This window comes from Salvelinus namaycush, chromosome 39 (assembly GCF_016432855.1).
Source record: "Salvelinus namaycush isolate Seneca chromosome 39, SaNama_1.0, whole genome shotgun sequence".
Lineage (NCBI taxonomy): Eukaryota > Metazoa > Chordata > Actinopteri > Salmoniformes > Salmonidae > Salvelinus > Salvelinus namaycush.
The window spans coordinates 18748807-18766723 of NC_052345.1; the positions used below are offsets into that span (position 1 = coordinate 18748807).

The following is a 17917-nucleotide window of genomic DNA, read 5'->3' on the forward strand; positions in this document are numbered from 1 at the left end:
CACCGTGTGATCAACCTTGAACAGTGGAAGGCGTGTTATTGCACCGGAGGTCCCGAGCAGGCAGCAGCAGAGACGAGAGGGAGGGGAGGCGGGGGGACGGTGACTCAGGAATTCCACTGAGGCGTGCACATGACCAAGCACCTCTTTTATGCCCTCTTGTGTGGAGGATGATATTCTTGAGGACTACAATGCAGCCATTGACTCAACGGTGTTCTGATGGCGAATCATGTCAAACGCTCATGTGTGTTTTGTTCATGTGTGCACTGTAGCCTATAGAGGGGATGATTGTATATTCATTTTCAGATAGTTGCCAATAAACAATTCATCCAGAGGGGAAATGAACAAAAATAGGCATCAACAAATAATGCATTGTTTGTCATTTATGCTGTTGGGTTACTAGGGAGATATCTAGGTTATCACCGAATTAAATATGTATGCAGTCAGCATTGGCTTGCAGATAAATAAGAGATTATCTCCAAAACTGGTTTACCTGGCTCGAATGGAAGAATCCCTCTCTCACACACAGTGCACACTACATGTTTGCTTCTACAGTAGCCTCAACGATTGTATTCAAACTATTTCTCCGAGGCAAAATTATAAATCACATTCATACTTCTTGACAAGCATGCGGCGTTGAGTTGTGGGAAAAGCCAATACAGCCAATCAAAGTACTGAGCTCACAAGTAGTCACACGATATAATCACTCATGACGTCACATCTTTACTGTTTGCTTTGTATTTGGGTGTGGATGCAATGTGTCAATGGCAATGCCCCTGGGGGCGAAGTGACAAGAGAATAGATTTGAAAGAGATTTAACTGAATATTGTGCAGATCTTATTGATCTCCATGACTTCCGTATATTTTAGCTCCATTGCTAGCCTAACTACCTTCGAACATGAAACGAAACAACTCGCTCAAATTAATAACTGACTTACCAAGAAATGTATATTAGAGGATGTTTCAATTGTGCAGAATCACTCTAGAAATCAACATCCCCAATAAACTGTGCTGTGGAATAACCTTAGTGAACTGATTAAATGAACATTTAAGTCATTTTGGGTTAACTGTACCTGACCTTATAGCATGAGAAACTAAGAATACTTTTGTCTTCACCAGCAATAGGAGACATGCAGTAGATTTGACTAACTTAGTGGCCATTATGTACAATGGCCTCAGTTGCTGTAAGCAAAGCAATCACGAGTATTAAAACCATCTGAGGAATTTTTTATGCTGGCATATATTCAACTGTATGTTTACTGCTGTATTGAAAATCTCCTCACTTCTTGTCCTCCCTCTCTACTCCCTCGCTTTGCCCCCCCCCCCCCCCCCCCCAATCCTCCCTGGGTCCCATTTTGTTCTTGTCAAAGGTATTGCATCACAGCCCATGAGTGATTCATAATCGGGACATGACTCTCTCTCCCTATGGCTTCACTCGTTACTGATTGCAGGGAAATAAGCAAACCAGACACTAGTTATTATTACAAGGTCAGAAATTGTATTTGGCAAGTTTTTTTTTTTAAACAAGTGCATACAAGTACAGCTAGAAGCAATTCAGTTTGCCAAGTGCTCGTAGAGTCATATTAGTTAGTCACATTCTATGTTTAACAGGGACTGCCACCAGAACTAAAAAAAGTACATCGATAGGACATCGAAAAAAGAGGGGGAGGAGGAAAGTAGTCTGTTATGATGAGTACATACCTTTATCTTCAAAAAAATATATAGAAACACAATGTATTGAAAAACAAAATAATCAAAAAAAAATTATACAGCCATGTTTACGAAGTATACAACTTCCCTTGTGTCCAATATGTACATGTCCATCAGTTTCTTTTGGATGGTATGCATGGTACGAGGATTTATATTCATTTGTAATGGTGTACATGTTGGTTTTTGTTTGTTGTTGTGGTAGTTAAAAAAAAAATGCTGGTAAAATCAAGGGTCTCTCTCCTTTTTTACTTTCACGTCCCCTGCTAAGATGGTGGCTATTTCACCCTGCATGAAGGCCCATGGTACGTTGGAGCCCACCAGTGGGCATTTCTCCCCGCTGGGGCAGTACACCTCTCCCGTGGCTCCCTGCTGTTTGATACTCTCCCGAGAGCAAGGGAAGCAGAACTTGTGTGAGGGCACCGATGGGCACTGGACAAAGTGCGTGTCCTCCAGCCTCTCGTGGCACAGGGTGCAGCACAGTGGCACGCTGCCCGGCACCGACGAGTCTGGAATGCTCTGCGGCAGCGCCCCGTGAGGGTCCATGCCCTGCGAGTGGGCCGTGGCCACCACCTCCCTCTGGGTCAGCCGCCGCTGGCCTGCAGAGGACGGGGACAGTGGGCTCCCGCTGTTGCGCCGACCCGCTGCCGTGGTGGAGTGCACCTGGTTGGCATCCTTGGGCGAGCCAGTGTTGCCGGCATTGTCGGCGGCGAGGATGAGTGCTGCCATGGGCGACTGGCCGTTCTGTGCCGTCGCTGCCTCTGGTGGGGTGGTGCGACTGTGGGGGGAGATGGTGGAGGGTGGAGCGGCAGAGAAGCCTGGCAGGGAGGCCGGGGGCATCTTGAGGACCTCTGAGGGAGACGGCAACCACGGCTGGCCCTCGCCGCCGTTCATCTTGGGGGCGGAGCCGTCGCCATCCGGCTCAGGGGAGGCTTTCCTCTTCATGCTCCGCGGGTGCTTCCCTCGGTCTGTTGGAGAAGGAGGAAGGGGGGGGGGGGGGGGGGGGGGGGGGTGGAAAGAGGAGTTAACGTTTAACAAACACTCCAACCACCACAGCAGCAACTGTGCATGCACTGTAAATTAATGAAAATAAAACTTAGAGGAATGTATGTTATTTAATATGTAAAACTAAACGTGCAGAGGAAAAACAAGTGGTATATTCGGTAGCCTGCTGGGGATCAGACTAGAGGAAATGTAAACATGCATAAACAAACATTCAGCTGAAAACCCACGTCAACACAGTGGCAAAGTAGCTGACTAAGAACACTGCCAGTTCCTTGTTTTAGTCTTCTAAATGAATGCATTCATGTGTGAAAAAAATCCACAATCCTACCTGGTTTTGAAGAAGTAGCACTTGACTCATATCCCATAACGCGCTGCATCGCCGCATGGTCTTTCTTGAACCTGCTGTCGAATGTGTGGAGAGCCATCAAATCCCTCACTGTTTTGCCTTTGCCCATCCACTCCTCCGCCCGCTTGTGGCTCTCCGACATGTCCGACATGCTATCCGGTCTATGCTTGTCTTTCATATCCTCCCCGCGCTTGCCGTGGTCGCCTTGACCAGGAACATTCAATGGGCCCGGCATACCCATTTGAGCGGGCCGACCATTGAGTGCGTGTACTGGACCCATGTTTCCGTTTACTAAAGGCACCAAATTGGGAGGAACCGTGCTAGTCCTGCGAGGGTTGGGGCTCTGGCGGTTCAGCTCCGGCGGGTCGTCGGGTTTAGGAAATCCATTTGGCACAGGGATGCCGTTAACTTGCCTCCCCGGTTGGTACTCCGGTCCCAACCTTGGCGGTCGGTCAGAGAGGGGATAGCGATCCAGAGGCTGAGGCGGACGCGAGCCGGGGTCTCCAGCCGAATGGTTGTGGGACTGAATTTCCTTCCCCGAGTGCTGAGGTTTGCCTGGCCCCGGAGATCTCCCGTCCTGGAAGCCATGAGCCCTCTTCAGCTGTCGGGCAGTCTCAATTACAAACTCAATCCGGTCGGCTCCCTCGTAGTTGACACATCCCCTGCAAACAGGTTCGGTAAAATCCCAGATCATCGCCCATGGCATGCGGGGCAAATCACACAAATAACACGACTGCCTCCTCGAAGCAGCTACAGCCGCGGACGACATAGTTTTCGAAAAAGTGGATACCAAATTCTCCAAACCTCCCTGGGATTCGTTTTATTCTGTAGAAAAAAAATGAATCGCAAATAATTGTGTATTTTCCCTCTAGCCAAACAGCCTTAAAACAGCCAAGTTACATTGAGAAGTTCATTGCAGTTGTGTACTTTACTACGGCGCGCCTCAATCTATCTCGCACTACAACTCACAGCTCAAGCTCAATGTAGGGCGGTGACGTCACCGACGACACACCACAAGTGCTTCCAGCAGCTCCAATTCTATTTACTTGATTCTTAGACAGCCCCTCCAGCGCATGCTCACCTTTTTCTCTCTTTATCTGTAGGCCCTACCACTTGTGCAATGAGTTAAACTGCCAGCAAGCCCTGAAGATAAACTGGTTGGACGCAGTTGAGCCCTGCTGCTAAAATTATTTATTTCACGTCAAGGTTAATTAATTGTATCAAAACTGTTGATGATAGGCTTCTGCTTACTGAGAATCGATATCCAAAGAATTCAAAGCAACATCTACAATTATTGCGGCTCCTAAATTGTCTCACGAATGTATAATGCCTTTGCATGCAACTCAACAAGTGGCGTTACCTATCTTGCTGCTTTAGGTAGGTAGGCTATGCATGCTCTCCCGGACTGGCACTAGAGCCCTATTTAGCAAATCCTCATTCCAGTCACACTGCCAGCACAACGTCACGAGGCGGATAGCTTTCACCCAACCATACAATTCGACTCTGTTACTATGGCAGATTTTACCCTCCTTCCTTCGTCCTTTTAAAATGGGATAGCCTCTTTCCAATTCATAGTTTGCGAGTTCAGCTTTGCACACTCGGGACTTGTTTAGACAAAATTGTTTTCATAATACAACTATTCTAATTTAACGTCAATGTTTATCATTTTACAAATAGCCGCGATTAACTGTTTAGGCTACTTTGTCAATCGCTTCCTACATGCGCCCCTTATTCTATGCAACAATATCACATACCGAGGTAGTTGGTACATTGTTGCAGTCATACTGTGGCGCGTACCTGCAACGTTGTTGCAATTCGACATGAGAATATAGCCCCTAACCACCGTTTGATAGCGACGTCTAAATATTGGACAAAGTTTAGCATGACTAACGTACACCAATCAACCCCTCGTGATTCAGTAAACTCGACAACTCACAGCCTGTCTGACTGGCGAACACGGAAACCCCCAGATCAAAGTCACAAACCGAGACAGCGTTTGCACTTTTGTCAATTACTGCTCCCTCAATTCTTAATACGTCTGGGGGCTATTCGTGTGGATGGTTCATTTACTTTGATAATCATTTCGCATAGCCTAAATGTCACTCCGGTCTGGTCTTGTTAGACTGTGAGGAAGGTCTACAAAATAGCCTTAGGCCTACTAAATGTTTTTGTTATTGCATGAACTGTGTGTGTAGCCTATATAGCTCATTGTAAGGTTTGACAAAAAAAATGATGTCCTCATTGCCGACCGAGGAATTCTCCGTCATTTACTTTGTCGCTTTGTTAGGGTTAGCCACAACATTGTAACGTAGGTGGCTGTTGTGTGAGAGGCAATACCGCCGAGGAGACCTGCGGATACAAAGCATTTTTTTTTTTTTGCAAGCATGTAGCCTACTATATGATGACGTTCCAAACAGGAAGTGGATTTTAGTCACGTACCCGCTTCTTACCTCGCCCATCCGTGGAAAAACAAACGACCCATCCTGGCTCGCTGCCAAAGATCACAGACGAGCGAGTCACAGCAAACTAAAGCAGATTACGAAAGGAAATGGTTTCTGAAAGAAATCATGCTCTTTCTTAAAGAGACAGTCGCCCTAAATGTGATTTATAGTTTCATTTTTGGATACACCTATTTGTTTCTAATAGGCTAAACATGGACAATGGCAACTATGTCATTGTATAGCAACAAGCTACAACATGTATGGTAGCAGCCTCAGATTTGTCCTGTAACACAGCCGCCGAAAACGTGTGGGGAGGCGGCATTTGCCACAGCACCTTTTAACCCCTTTTGATTTAATAAAATATATTGACGTAAAGCGTTAGAAAGAGGGGAGAAAATGTATGTTTTAAGACCGATTTGCGCACATTTGCTCTGTGCTTCACATCAGAGTGCTGCGTGCATTTGCACGCGGGCCGGGCACAACGTTCAAGGCATGCTCTCCACTTTCCTCCAGTATTTATATAGCAAGCGTCACTCCCGACAGACACAAACAAAAACTCTTACATAAATGTAGCAGCCTATAGACCTAAAATTTAGCGATCTGACATGCTGTATTGCATAGAATCGAGACCATTTTTCAGTCTGATCAACTGTAGGCTACTAACAACAGCAGCCGCATAGTCTAGCCTACTATGGGCCCTGTCCCTCTGGTGTGTAAGTAGGTAACGTTGTGTATTTATAGCCCATTTGTTGGTGAGAAAATGTGAATGGGAAGACATTTGGTTTATATTCAAAATTGGGCTGACTAGGCTACCTAGACTTTTTCAATCCAAAATTAACTGGAAATAATAAACACAAAGGCCAACATAGACTGAGTACATTTTTAATTAGGCCTACAGTTGCATAGGACAAGACTACGTGATGCATCCCTGCATAAAGCAAGCTCAGCCCTGTGAGTTTTATTGTCCAATCATGTTGCTTTCTCGGTGTATAGGAAACCCCACTACTTCTAATACAAATGTCAGTTGAATTCATTCAGTTGTGCAACTGACTAGATATACCATTTTCCCTTCCCTTGAAAATATAATTAATATGAACAAGTACAAGGTTGCTGCCTGCAGTTCGACAGGGTTTTCATCGTCCCCAAGGCCAGGAAATTTTCCCAGGATTTAAAAAAAACAACATGTGACCTGATTAGAAAACTCTGGTCCTGTCATAGCCCATATTAAACCTTTTTACAATAGATTAATCACATCATACAATATAAGAGCCAGAACTTTTTGCTGGTTAGGTTGGTTACCAGATCATGAAAAACTACAGACCCCAGAATTTTGGGGACTCCGGGACCCGTGGTGCCCCCTCTGCTCTGTAATACTACTAGCCACTTAGCAATTTCTTTAAGTTGGCTTTAGCTATCCCAGTGGTGGAAAAGTACCCAATTGTCATACTTGAGTAAAAGTAAAGATACCTTAATAGGAAATGACTCAAGTGAAAGTCATCCAGTAAAATACTACTTGAGTAAAAGTCAAAGTATTTGGTTTTAAATATAATTAAGTATCAAAGGTATTGAAAGTAAAAGTATAAATCATATCAAATTCCCTATATAAAGCAAACCAGATGCCACAATTTTCTTGTTTTTTAAATGTATGCATAGCCAGGGGCACACTCCAACACTCAGACATCATTTCCAAATGAAGCAGATCAGAGGCAGTAGAGATGACCAGGGATGTTCTCTTGATAAGTGTGTGAATTGGACAATTTTAAGCATTCAAAATGTAACAAGTACTTTTGGGTGTCAGGGAAAATTAATGGAGTAGAAAGTATATTATTTTCATTAGGCGTGTAGTGAAGTAGAAGTAAAAGTTGTCAAAAATATAAATACTAAAGTACAGATACCCCCCAAAATTACTTAAGTAGTACTTTAAAGTATTTTTTACTTAAGTACTTTACACCACTGAGCTATCCCAACTAGGTTCCCAATCTCCAGACTATCAATCAGTGTAAGAGTAGCTAGCTTGTCTAACTATCTTAGCTGGCATAACTGTTTGCATGTTTGTTAAGCAAGCAATAACTAAATGTTGGATAAGACATTCCTTAAAATGTTTTACCCAGATTAGCAGAGATGCAGAGAAGCATTTTTTAATTTTTAATAACCACCAGTCAGGAGGATACAGACAGCACAAGAGGTATGCCTCGATATGGAGAAAAAATAAATGTTTGGACATAAAATTAAGCATAATGATTATGGCTATAGATTGCAGGAAAAAGCTGTTTCTGGTGTTTGAATTTTTTTTCAAATTTACGGATGGGGTCATAGCCCCTCTCTGGACCACACCACAGCCATCCTCATGTACCTTATGCCCCCTCAGATTTTTGTGGTGCATGATGCCCCTGAATGTAAACAAACTAGTTGTGGAATGATGGCTGGCCAAGAGGAGAGCCATTCTAACAGTGAACCACTGACAATGACTCAGCATTAACAGTAGCAACCCAGTCATCTCTTACTCAATGGTCTGTATGACTGTATCACGTCGGTTTGGATCTGCATCGCCCAGACAGCTGACTTGATGTGGCCGTGGCCCATTTTGTCTCGTCCTGCTCTCTTGCCTGCAGCACTGTGACATGCCTTGTCTCGCTCGCCCAGTCAGCTGTGTGGAGAGAGAAAGAGAGAGAGAGAGACGCGAGGGGGACACGTAGGCTACTGTAGGTGCACCAGTGAACAATGTGTCCTATTTCTCTGCAGCCTGAGGCAGAACAGGCAAATGAGCACTGAGCAGCAATAGCAGTGTGGGCTATTTGCATCCAGGACAATGTGCCCCTGTGAACGGTGTATAAGCAAATCCCAAGCGATGGCAGGGAGAGATACTGTAGATATTAAAATAGAAAGGAAAAGTTTTGACCCAAAATAAGAATGTACCTGGAGGTCAGATAGGTTGGATGTGGTGTTGTTTGCATTGTGTATTGTACATTTGAGTATGTATTTAATAATACGAGCACACACATGCACACGCACACACACACACACAACGCGAGTGTGCACATGCACCCACGTGTGTGTGTGTGTGTATCTAGACTCTAACGAAATACATACTTAAGCTAACACCATATTGGGTTTCATCATCATGGCTACCAATCAAGTTCGACATTTCCCCACTACCATGCCAAGACGTCTGCAGAGCAGCAAGGTAACCCTCTTGTTTCACTTAAGACTCTTTAGTAAGCTGGTTAATTAGAGTGGGAACATCCCTTACGCTTGTGGCCTTGTCTTGAGCTGGGCCAGCGTGAAGAAAAACAATCCCCTTATGCGGTGTGATTACAGTTTACACACACATACAGAAAGTCAGTCACAGACACAAACACAAAGTCACAGACGCATGCACACACACACACACACACACACACACACACACACACACACACACACACACACACACACACACACACACACACACACACACACACACACACACACACACACACATTCACACAAAGAATACACACACACCCCTATCCTCACACACACACACACACACACCCCTATCCTCACACACACACACACACACACACACACACACACACACACACACACACACACACACACACACACACACACACACACACACACACACACACACGTACCCTCACTTCCTCCCTCCCTTGCCCTCACCTACATGCATAACAATCCACTTGAGCATCTATTGTGGCTTGTCACGAAGGTTGGAAGACCCTAAGACCTGCTGATCTGCTGATGGGATGGGAGGGATGAAGGAGGGGGGTGAGGGCACTCTGGTGGCTTATGTGGCACGCTGATATCACTCAGCATCCCCAGGTGCTCCAACTTTGGTGGCAGCTTGAACAGCGGCTCACACACAAACACAGAGGACTACATGTCACGCAATCACAGGTTGCCACAGTGTCTTGACACGAGCCTGCTATTGTTACTTTTAATCATTCTTCTTAATGGTCTGAGGAAGAGAATGGCAAGAGTGGTTAAAGAGAAATTAGGATAACATTTCGCTTAAAGCCAACAGGTACTGGTGCATTGCTACCCTTGTAATATTTGATTATTAACTAATATCTTACTGTATGTCTTTTTATGTGTTATTTTTGGCAACAACTGAGGATCATTATGACATATGATACTAAGATATTATTCATGGGTTGCACATCTGTCACTCGGTCGCATTGTTGCCATTGTTATCAACGTTTTACAGATGCCGCAGCATATTAATGTCTGACTGATGGTTAATGATGTCTTTCTGAACAGGGGGCTAATGACTGTTTCGTCAAATGTACACTATAGTGGCCTGGAAATACGATGACATTGCTGAAGTAGACAAATAATTAGTAGAAAACAGCTTTGCCATCATTATGAGGTCGTCAAGTTTACTTGTTCATTGGAAATAGCTAGCAATGCTAACATTAGCTAGCTAACATTTCGGTGCTCTCTCCTCAATCTTAGCTAGCTAAATTTATACTGTATCTAATGTAAATCTGCCAACATCACAATGATGACAAAAGCTTGTCTTACTAATTATTTGCCTCCTTTTTGAAATGTCATGGGGTTTCCAAGCCACAGTAATGTACTTTAGACGAAATCTTCATCAGCATTCATTCAATATTGTGATGAAATGTGCAACACATGAATAAGAGTGTCATATGACAAGTCCTACCATGCATTATGATCACGTCATACCTGTTGGCTTAAAGTCAAGTGTTACTTGGAAGTTCTTTCAGGTCAGCCATTCCTTGCCTGCATGACTCTTGGGCAAGGGCCCTTGAAAAGGTTCCCAGTTGGTTGGAGGTTGGAGTTAGTCAGATGTGATATTTGTAGACATGGCCTCATGGCGAGGAAGAGGGTCAAAGGAGTCAGTGTATTCAGCTTAGCCGTTTCACATGGGAGGAAATCTGCTCAATGGGAAAGAATCCCAGGAAAAGCAGTCTGGAGAAGGTGACTTTGAGGTCACACTGTAGCACTGTGTCCAGCTTGTTTCAGATGGACTCCTGGCCGTTCGCAAAAGTATCCAATGATGACAAAAACAAATAAAGACGATATCTGAACCACATGACTCCATGCATTTGCTTGCCAAAGCTAGGGAGTGAGGATATGTTTGATAAAAAAAGAATTCATCTTATCAATTTGCCCTTGACCAGGAATGTTTACGGTTCGGCAAACCCCCCCCTTGTGACTCAGTCAATGGACTTTTGTTCCTCTGTGATCTGTCTGTAGACTCAGTAACTAGGTGGTTATATGCGCAAGCCTTCCAGTATGCAACTGAGGCAAATTAACAGCATGGAAGTCGTTTAATAATTGAACAAATGGCTTTGTAGTGGCTTCTCTTTGATGTGTTAAAGCCTTTAAATTTTTAAACAGTACTTTTCGTGAATTAAGCATTACTGTACACAGCACATGTGCTTTGAAGTTATCGAGCGCATGCTGCTGCATGTTGCTTTCGAGAGCAAAAAGAAAACAAATAGCCTTTTACTTTTGCCTCTGTCGGGAAGCAACTGACAGAGTTCCAAATAAATAGCTGTTTGGCTCCCAATGCTTATAAATGATTAGCCTTGTGGTCCCAAAGGGAATTTCCTTTCCGAGGTATTTGATTTAATGTGTGCATTTAATTGAAATGCATTCTAAATTAAATTCGTAGTATTTTTGTCAGAGGACGTCTTCCGTAGTTGCCAAGAAAGTGTAGGCTTACTTTGGCGCCTAACCTCCCATTTAGGGGAATTCATCTTGTGGGCTGAGGTTGTTGCAACGTGTTCCTCAAAGCCTGAATTCTTACGTTATTAACTGAAAACTATTAGCTAGTTATAGACCTAATGGACTAATGGACTTATTTTAGAATGGGGTCGATGACATTGTGTTGTGTCTAAGCTTGGAGTTACTGACCTAGCAATATTGGCTATTTTGCTTAGTCACAGTTGGTTCTGACAGACACAAAAGCAACATGCTGTGTAAACTCATCCGAAAACATTATTCGTTTTTTTTTTTTTAAAGATGACTTATTCCCGATTCCCTGAAATCACACTTTAGTTTATCGTCATCAACATTTGACTTTAAGTGTGGCGCAATGGAGGGGAAACCAAATCATCATCATCATTATAATGTCATGTTGTTATTGTCAGTGCAGGAAGGAAAGAGTTACTATGGAGATCACTCTCCTATCAGGACATTCTAAGTAATGAAGCATTTCCTGTTTACAGACGTTTTTTTTCTCTCTCTCGTCTTAATCATCCGAGCTTGCCACGAACTAATCCCATGCCTTACATAGAAAAAAGATCCCACATTTAATGCCCTCCTCACTGCTCCCCTAAATAGCACTTAAAGCTAGGTTACAGTGTGCACACAGACATTAATAAATAGTGTGGTCTACGCTTCAGACGACTGCCCACAGCTCGCTGAGTGTGCACACACTAAATTGCCAAATCACTTCCTGCTTTGCTGCAATGAATCCACTCTCTGACCCTGACAGCCTGTTATGGTGCGAACGGCTGAGGCATATGCCACTTAAAGAGATAGCTTCTTGGACAGAGCCGAAGGAAAATGTACTACCCTATTGATTGTCCACAATGCTTCTTTGGCAGATCAATAAGCAGAGGTAACAAATGCTGATTGAAAAAAATGAAAAAAATTGTGATGCTGCAGCCTTGACTTTGCAGCGTTCTTAAAGCGGCGACAGTCTCGAGAAGCGGAGTTGACTGCAGTGCTTTGATCTTTGATGCAGCGTTGCAGTACGGAGTGATGCAATATCCTGGTAATGTCACAGCGCGAGCACTTTATTGTATAGGAAGGGGTGTGATGTTTTTGCATCACTTTGACAAAGCAGCATTTGCATTCAAGGCAATGCTTGGAGACTGCATAGGCATTTGGTGCAGATCTAGTCCTCTGGTCCTTACAAGTGCAGTTAGTCATACTACTGAGAAGGATGCCATTTTGGGGCGCTCAGACTTACCCTCAATATAGCGACTGACGACACCGTTTATAAAATGGAAGGCCAACTCAAATAAAATGGCGCGTTTGGAGAGAGAGGGGAAAAACACTTTTGGATGGTGTGCATCTGGAAACGGAGGAGAGGCGGTGATGTCACAGGGGCAAAGTGAGGAGACAAGAGAAAAACAAGGCTTTCTTTTTCCCTTCTCTCGCTCTCTCTCCCTCGCTCCCTCCACCCTAATCCTCTTTGCAGGCCTGGAGGGAAAGGGTGGCGGGCTGCCAAGGCAAAGGCTGCTGGGTAAACGCAGAGGCTGCCAAGCGGGGCCCTGTCGCCGGCGTTAGAAGCACACATCTTTGTTCTCGGAGACCTGGTGTTCTGCCAAGGGCCTCATTTCAGCCAGGCATTATGGTTGCCCTGGATCGAAGCCAAACTACTGAGAGCTTACTCCCTTCTCCCTCCCTCCCTCCCTCCCTTTTTTCTCTATACCCTCCCTCTCTCTCTCTTTTTCCATCCCTCCCACTCTCTCTATCACACACACACACACACACACACCCATCGCTAGGCTCTTATTCATCCCTGAATCCTCCGACTAGGGCTTCCTGCCAAACATTCATCAGTTGCCATGGCAGCAGGAGAGAGAGAGAGAGAGGAGTGGAACATCAGAGCGAATAATAATGAGTCACTCCTGGAGCCAGATGTGCCACATCTGCAAAGCCGCCACACTGAGGGGGAGGGAGTTGGGGGAGGATGGGCGGAGAAAGGGGTAAGGGGGGATGGGCGGAGAAAGGGGTGTGTGAGGACTAGCAGTTAAGCAGGATGGGTGAGAGAAGGAACAGGGGATGGGGGCATTTAATTAAAAAAATTGTCTGTATTCAGTAACATACTGTAAGGGGACATTTTGAAAAATAGCAGACAACCGAGCCTATGATCGCAAGCGTGTGGGGAAATTGCTGGAATCTACCCCGCAATTTCTCCAGTATGGGAAAATATGGAGAGAGCAAAATCGCAAAGCAGTTGAGGACACAAATTCCTAAGAAGATAGAAGAGTAAAATCATATGACATGCAAACTGAGAAGCTACACTCGTGGACACCAGCAAAAATAAGGCTTTCATTTATGTGAAAAAGAAGATCCAAAGATTATGCTAGCCAACATTCCTCATCTCGACAGTTCCACACCTCAACTAAAACAAAATGAATATTAGGCCATTCAATATTTCCCCTGATGGAGAAAGGCGAGCAAAACCCAAAACACACCATGTTTGTGCATTGGTGCAAAATACCATTGAGTTTTGATTATCTTTGAGTAGCAGTATCTGCAAAATACTTATAGGCTATCCCTACTGTGATGCAACTCTGCATCTTGGGGTATTTTCTGCCACGCTCTGCAAGTTTCCCCTCGATTCACTCTTTCCGATATCCACATGCATCTTCGGGGCAAGAATGGTAAACTCATCAACGAAGTAAATTTCATGGGATTCTTTTATGGTCTGGGCTGTTACGGGAGAAAACATTTTTGTTCCTGTTTTCCCTCTTCGCCAGTTAGTTCGCCAGGGTGCTAAGCCAGCTATTCTCCATTCAGGTACGCAACACAGGGCTGCCAAAAATAACAGCACGGCAAAGTTCACCATGATGTAACTAGGCCCCGAAGCAAGAAACTGCAAATAATGACAGCTTATGTAATGTCCAGACAGACAGAGTTTTCAGGCCACTCCAAGGGAGCAAGCGCATTAAAGGGGAGTTTTTGAAAAGATAATGAGGCAAAACTTTAAGTCTGAAGTATCAGGTTAAAGTGGATGACAGGAGATGAAGATGTCTTTATTCCTGACACTCAAGCTTTTTCCCAAGTGTCTCACAGAGGAACAAGGCAGATTCTAGGGGAGGGTGCTGGGTTGGCTATTGCCCCTTCCAAAAGGTACATTTGGCCCACCCACTCAGAAATGACACAACGTGATGATTAAGGAATGGTCGGCCCATGTGATGCAACATGTTGATCATGTGACCAACTGTGTCACATTGACCTTTTTAACCAACTAGCAAGTTGAGAGTTGAGCAGCAAGAGGGTCCAGTATCCTAGAGTATACTAGCAGGTTTAAAAAAACAGGTTGTCTGCCCAACAGAAGACCGTGTTAGCCCACTAAGCTAAAACCTTGCTCGGGGAGGTAACACAAGTCTTCACATCTAAGATAATGTTACTCGTCTTGCAAGTGCACTTCAGAGAACCATCTACGCTACATATTTATTCTAAATGGTAATAGATTCTCTGCTAGACTGTGTTAGGTCACTAAGCTTACTCAGGGAGCTAACATGCGACCTCCGCTACTTATACTGTCACGATCGTCTTGCTGTGAGAGATTGGACCAAGGCGCAGCGTGTGCAAAATACATCTTCTTTATTTTAAGAAGAGAGAAAAAACAAACAAGAAACGAACAACTAATCACGAACTAACAAAATAACAAAACTGACGACCGTGAAGCTAATAAAGACAGATAGTGCTGACACAAACACTACACATAGACAATTACCCACAAAAGCTAAAGCCTATGGCTGCCTTAAATATGGCTCCCAATCAGAGACAACAATAACCAGCTGTCTCTGATTGAGAACAATTCAGGCAACCATAGACTTTCCTAGACACCTACACTGAACACTAACCCATCTACTCTACTTAACCCCCTAAACCATACAACACCCTAGACAATACAAAAACACACAAACTTCCCCATGTCACACCCTGACCTAACTAAAATAATAATGAAAACAAAGATAACTAAGGCCAGGGTGTGACATAACCCCCCCCTTAAGGTGCGAACTCCGGGCGCACCAGCATAAAGTCTAGGGGAGGGTCTGGGTGGGCGTCTGTCCACGGTGGCGGCTCTGGCACTGGTCGTGGTCCCCACCCCACCATAGTCACTACCCGCTTTCGTAGCCTCCTCCAAATGACCACCCGCCAACTTAACCCCACTGGAATAAGGGGCAGCACCGGACTAAGGGGCAGTACCGGATTAAGGGGCAGCACCAGGATAAGGGGCAGCACCAGGATAAGGGGCAGCACCAGGATAAGGGGCAGCTCCGGACTGAGGGACGGCAGCTCCGGACTGAGGGACGGCAGCTCCGGACTGAGGGACGGCAGCTCCGGACTGAGGGACGGCAGCTCCGGACTGAGGGACGGCAGCTCCGGACTGAGGGACAGCACCGGACTGAGGGGCAGCACCGGACTGAGGGGCAGCACCGGACTGAATGGCGGATCCTGGCTGGCTGGCTCTGGCGGATCCTGGCTGGCTGGCGGATCCTGGCTGGCTGGCTCTGGCGGATCCTGGCTGGACGGCTCTGGCGGATCCTGGCTGGACGGCTCTGGCGGATCCTGGCTGGACGGCTCTGGCTGCTCCTGGCTGGACGGCTCATGGCTGGCTGACGGATCTGGCTGCTCATGGCTGGCTGACGGATCTGGCTGCTCATGGCTGGCTGACGGATCTGGCTGCTCATGGCTGGCTGACGGATCTGGCTGCTCATGGCTGGCTGACGGATCTGGCTGCTCATGGCTGGCTGACGGATCTGGCTGCTCATGGCTGGCTGACGGATCTGGCTGCTCATGGCTGGCTGACGGATCTGGCTGCTCATGGCTGGCTGACGGATCTGGCTGCTCATGGCTGGCTGACGGATCTGGCTGCGCATGGCTGGCTGTCGGATCTGGCTGCTCATGGCTGGCAGACGGATCTGGCTGATCCTGTCTGGCGGAAGGCTCTGGCTGATCCTGTCTGGCGGAAGGCTCTGGCTGATCCTGTCTGGCGGAAGGCTCTGGCTGATCCTGTCTGGCGGAAGGCTCTGGCTGATCCTGTCTGGCGGAAGGCTCTGGCTGCTCCTGTCTGGCGGAAGGCTCTAGCGGCTCCTGTCTGGCGGAAGGCTCTAGCGGCTCCTGTCTGGCGGAAGGCTCTAGCGGCTCCTGTCTGGCGGACGGCTCTGAAGGCTCATGGCAGACGGGCGGCTTTGCAGGCTCAGTACAGACGGGCGGCTTTGAATACTCAGTACAGACGGGCAGTTCATGCGGCGCTTGGCAGACGGACAGTTCAGACGGCGTTGGGCAGACGGGCAGTTCAGACGCCGTTGGGCAGACGGGCAGTTCAGGCGCCGTTGGGCAGACGGGCAGTTCAGGCGCCGTTGGGCAGACGGGCAGTTCAGGCACCGTTGGGCAGACAGGCAGTTCAGGCGCCGTTGGGCAGACGGGCAGTTCAGGCGCCGTTGGGCAGACGGCAGACTCTGGCCGGCTGAGACGCACTGTAGGCCTGGTGCGTGGTGCCGGAACTGGAGGTACCGGGCTGAGGACACGCATCTCAGGGCTAGTGCGGGGAGAAGGAACAGGGCATGCTGGACCCTGGGAACGCACATTAGGCCTAGTGCGTGGTGCCGGAACTGGTGGTACCGGGCTGAGGACACGCATCTCAGGGCTAGTGCGGGGAGCAGCAACAGGACGCACAGGACTCTGGGGACACACAGGAGGCTTGGTGCGTGGTGTAGGCACTGGTGGTAAAAGGCTGGAGACACGCACCATAGAGCTTGTGCGTGGAGGAGGCACAGGGCTCTGAAGACGCACTGGAAGCCTGGTGCGTGGTGTAGGCACTGGTGGTACTGGGCTGGAGCGGGGAGGTGGCGCCGGAAATACCGGACCGTGCAGGCGTACTGGCTCCCTTGAGCACTGAGCCTGTCCAACCTTACCTGGTTGTATGCTCCCCGTCGCCCGACCAGTGCGGGGAGGTGGAATAACCCGCACCGGGCTATGTAGGCGAACCGGGGACACCATGCGTAAGGCTGGTGCCATGTAAGCCGGCCCGAGGAGACGCACTGGTGGCCAGATGCGTTGGGCCGGCTTCATGACATCCGGCTCAACGCTCAATCTAGCCCGGCCGATACGTGGAGCTGGAATGTACCGAACCGGGCTATGCACGCGTACAGGAGACACCATGCGCTCTACTGCGTAACACGGTGTCTGCCTGTACTCTCGCTCTCCACGGTAAGTACAGGGAGTAGGCGCAGGTCTCCTACCTGACTTCGCCACACTCCCTTTAAGGCCCCCCCCAAGAAATTTTTGGGTTGTACTCACGGGCTTCCAGCCTTGCTTCCGTGCTGCCTCCTCATATCGCCTCCTCTCGGCTTTAGCTGCCTCCAGCTCTTCACGAGGGAGGCGATATTCTCCCGGTTGTGCCCAAGGTCCCTTACCATCCAGTATCTCCTCCCATGTCCATGAATCCTGTGTAGGTGGGTCCTGTTGCCGCTTGACACGCCGCTTGGTCCTAGATTGGTGGGTAATTCTGTCACGATCGTCTTGCTGTGAGAGATTGGACCAAGGCGCAGCGTGTGCAAAATACATCTTCTTTATTTTAAGAAGAGAGAAAAAACAAACAAGAAACGAACAACTAATCACGAACTAACAAAATAACAAAACTGACGACCGTGAAGCTAATAAAGACAGATAGTGCTGACACAAACACTAC

At 46.9% G+C, this 17917-nt stretch overlaps 1 protein-coding gene across 1 annotated transcript; it reads right to left on the reverse strand.

Annotated features, from left to right (window-relative positions):
* Positions 1–1472: 1472 nt before the first annotated feature.
* On the reverse strand, positions 1473–4085 carry LOC120032655 (interferon regulatory factor 2-binding protein 2-B-like). Its single transcript, XM_038978846.1, has 2 exons — positions 3038–4085; positions 1473–2672 (listed from the first exon to the last, which is right to left on the reverse strand). The coding sequence occupies exons 1-2, from the start codon at positions 3822–3824 to the stop codon at positions 1933–1935; spliced, it is 1527 nt and encodes a 508-aa protein (XP_038834774.1). The 5' UTR covers positions 3825–4085; the 3' UTR covers positions 1473–1932.
* Positions 4086–17917: the final 13832 nt, after the last annotated feature.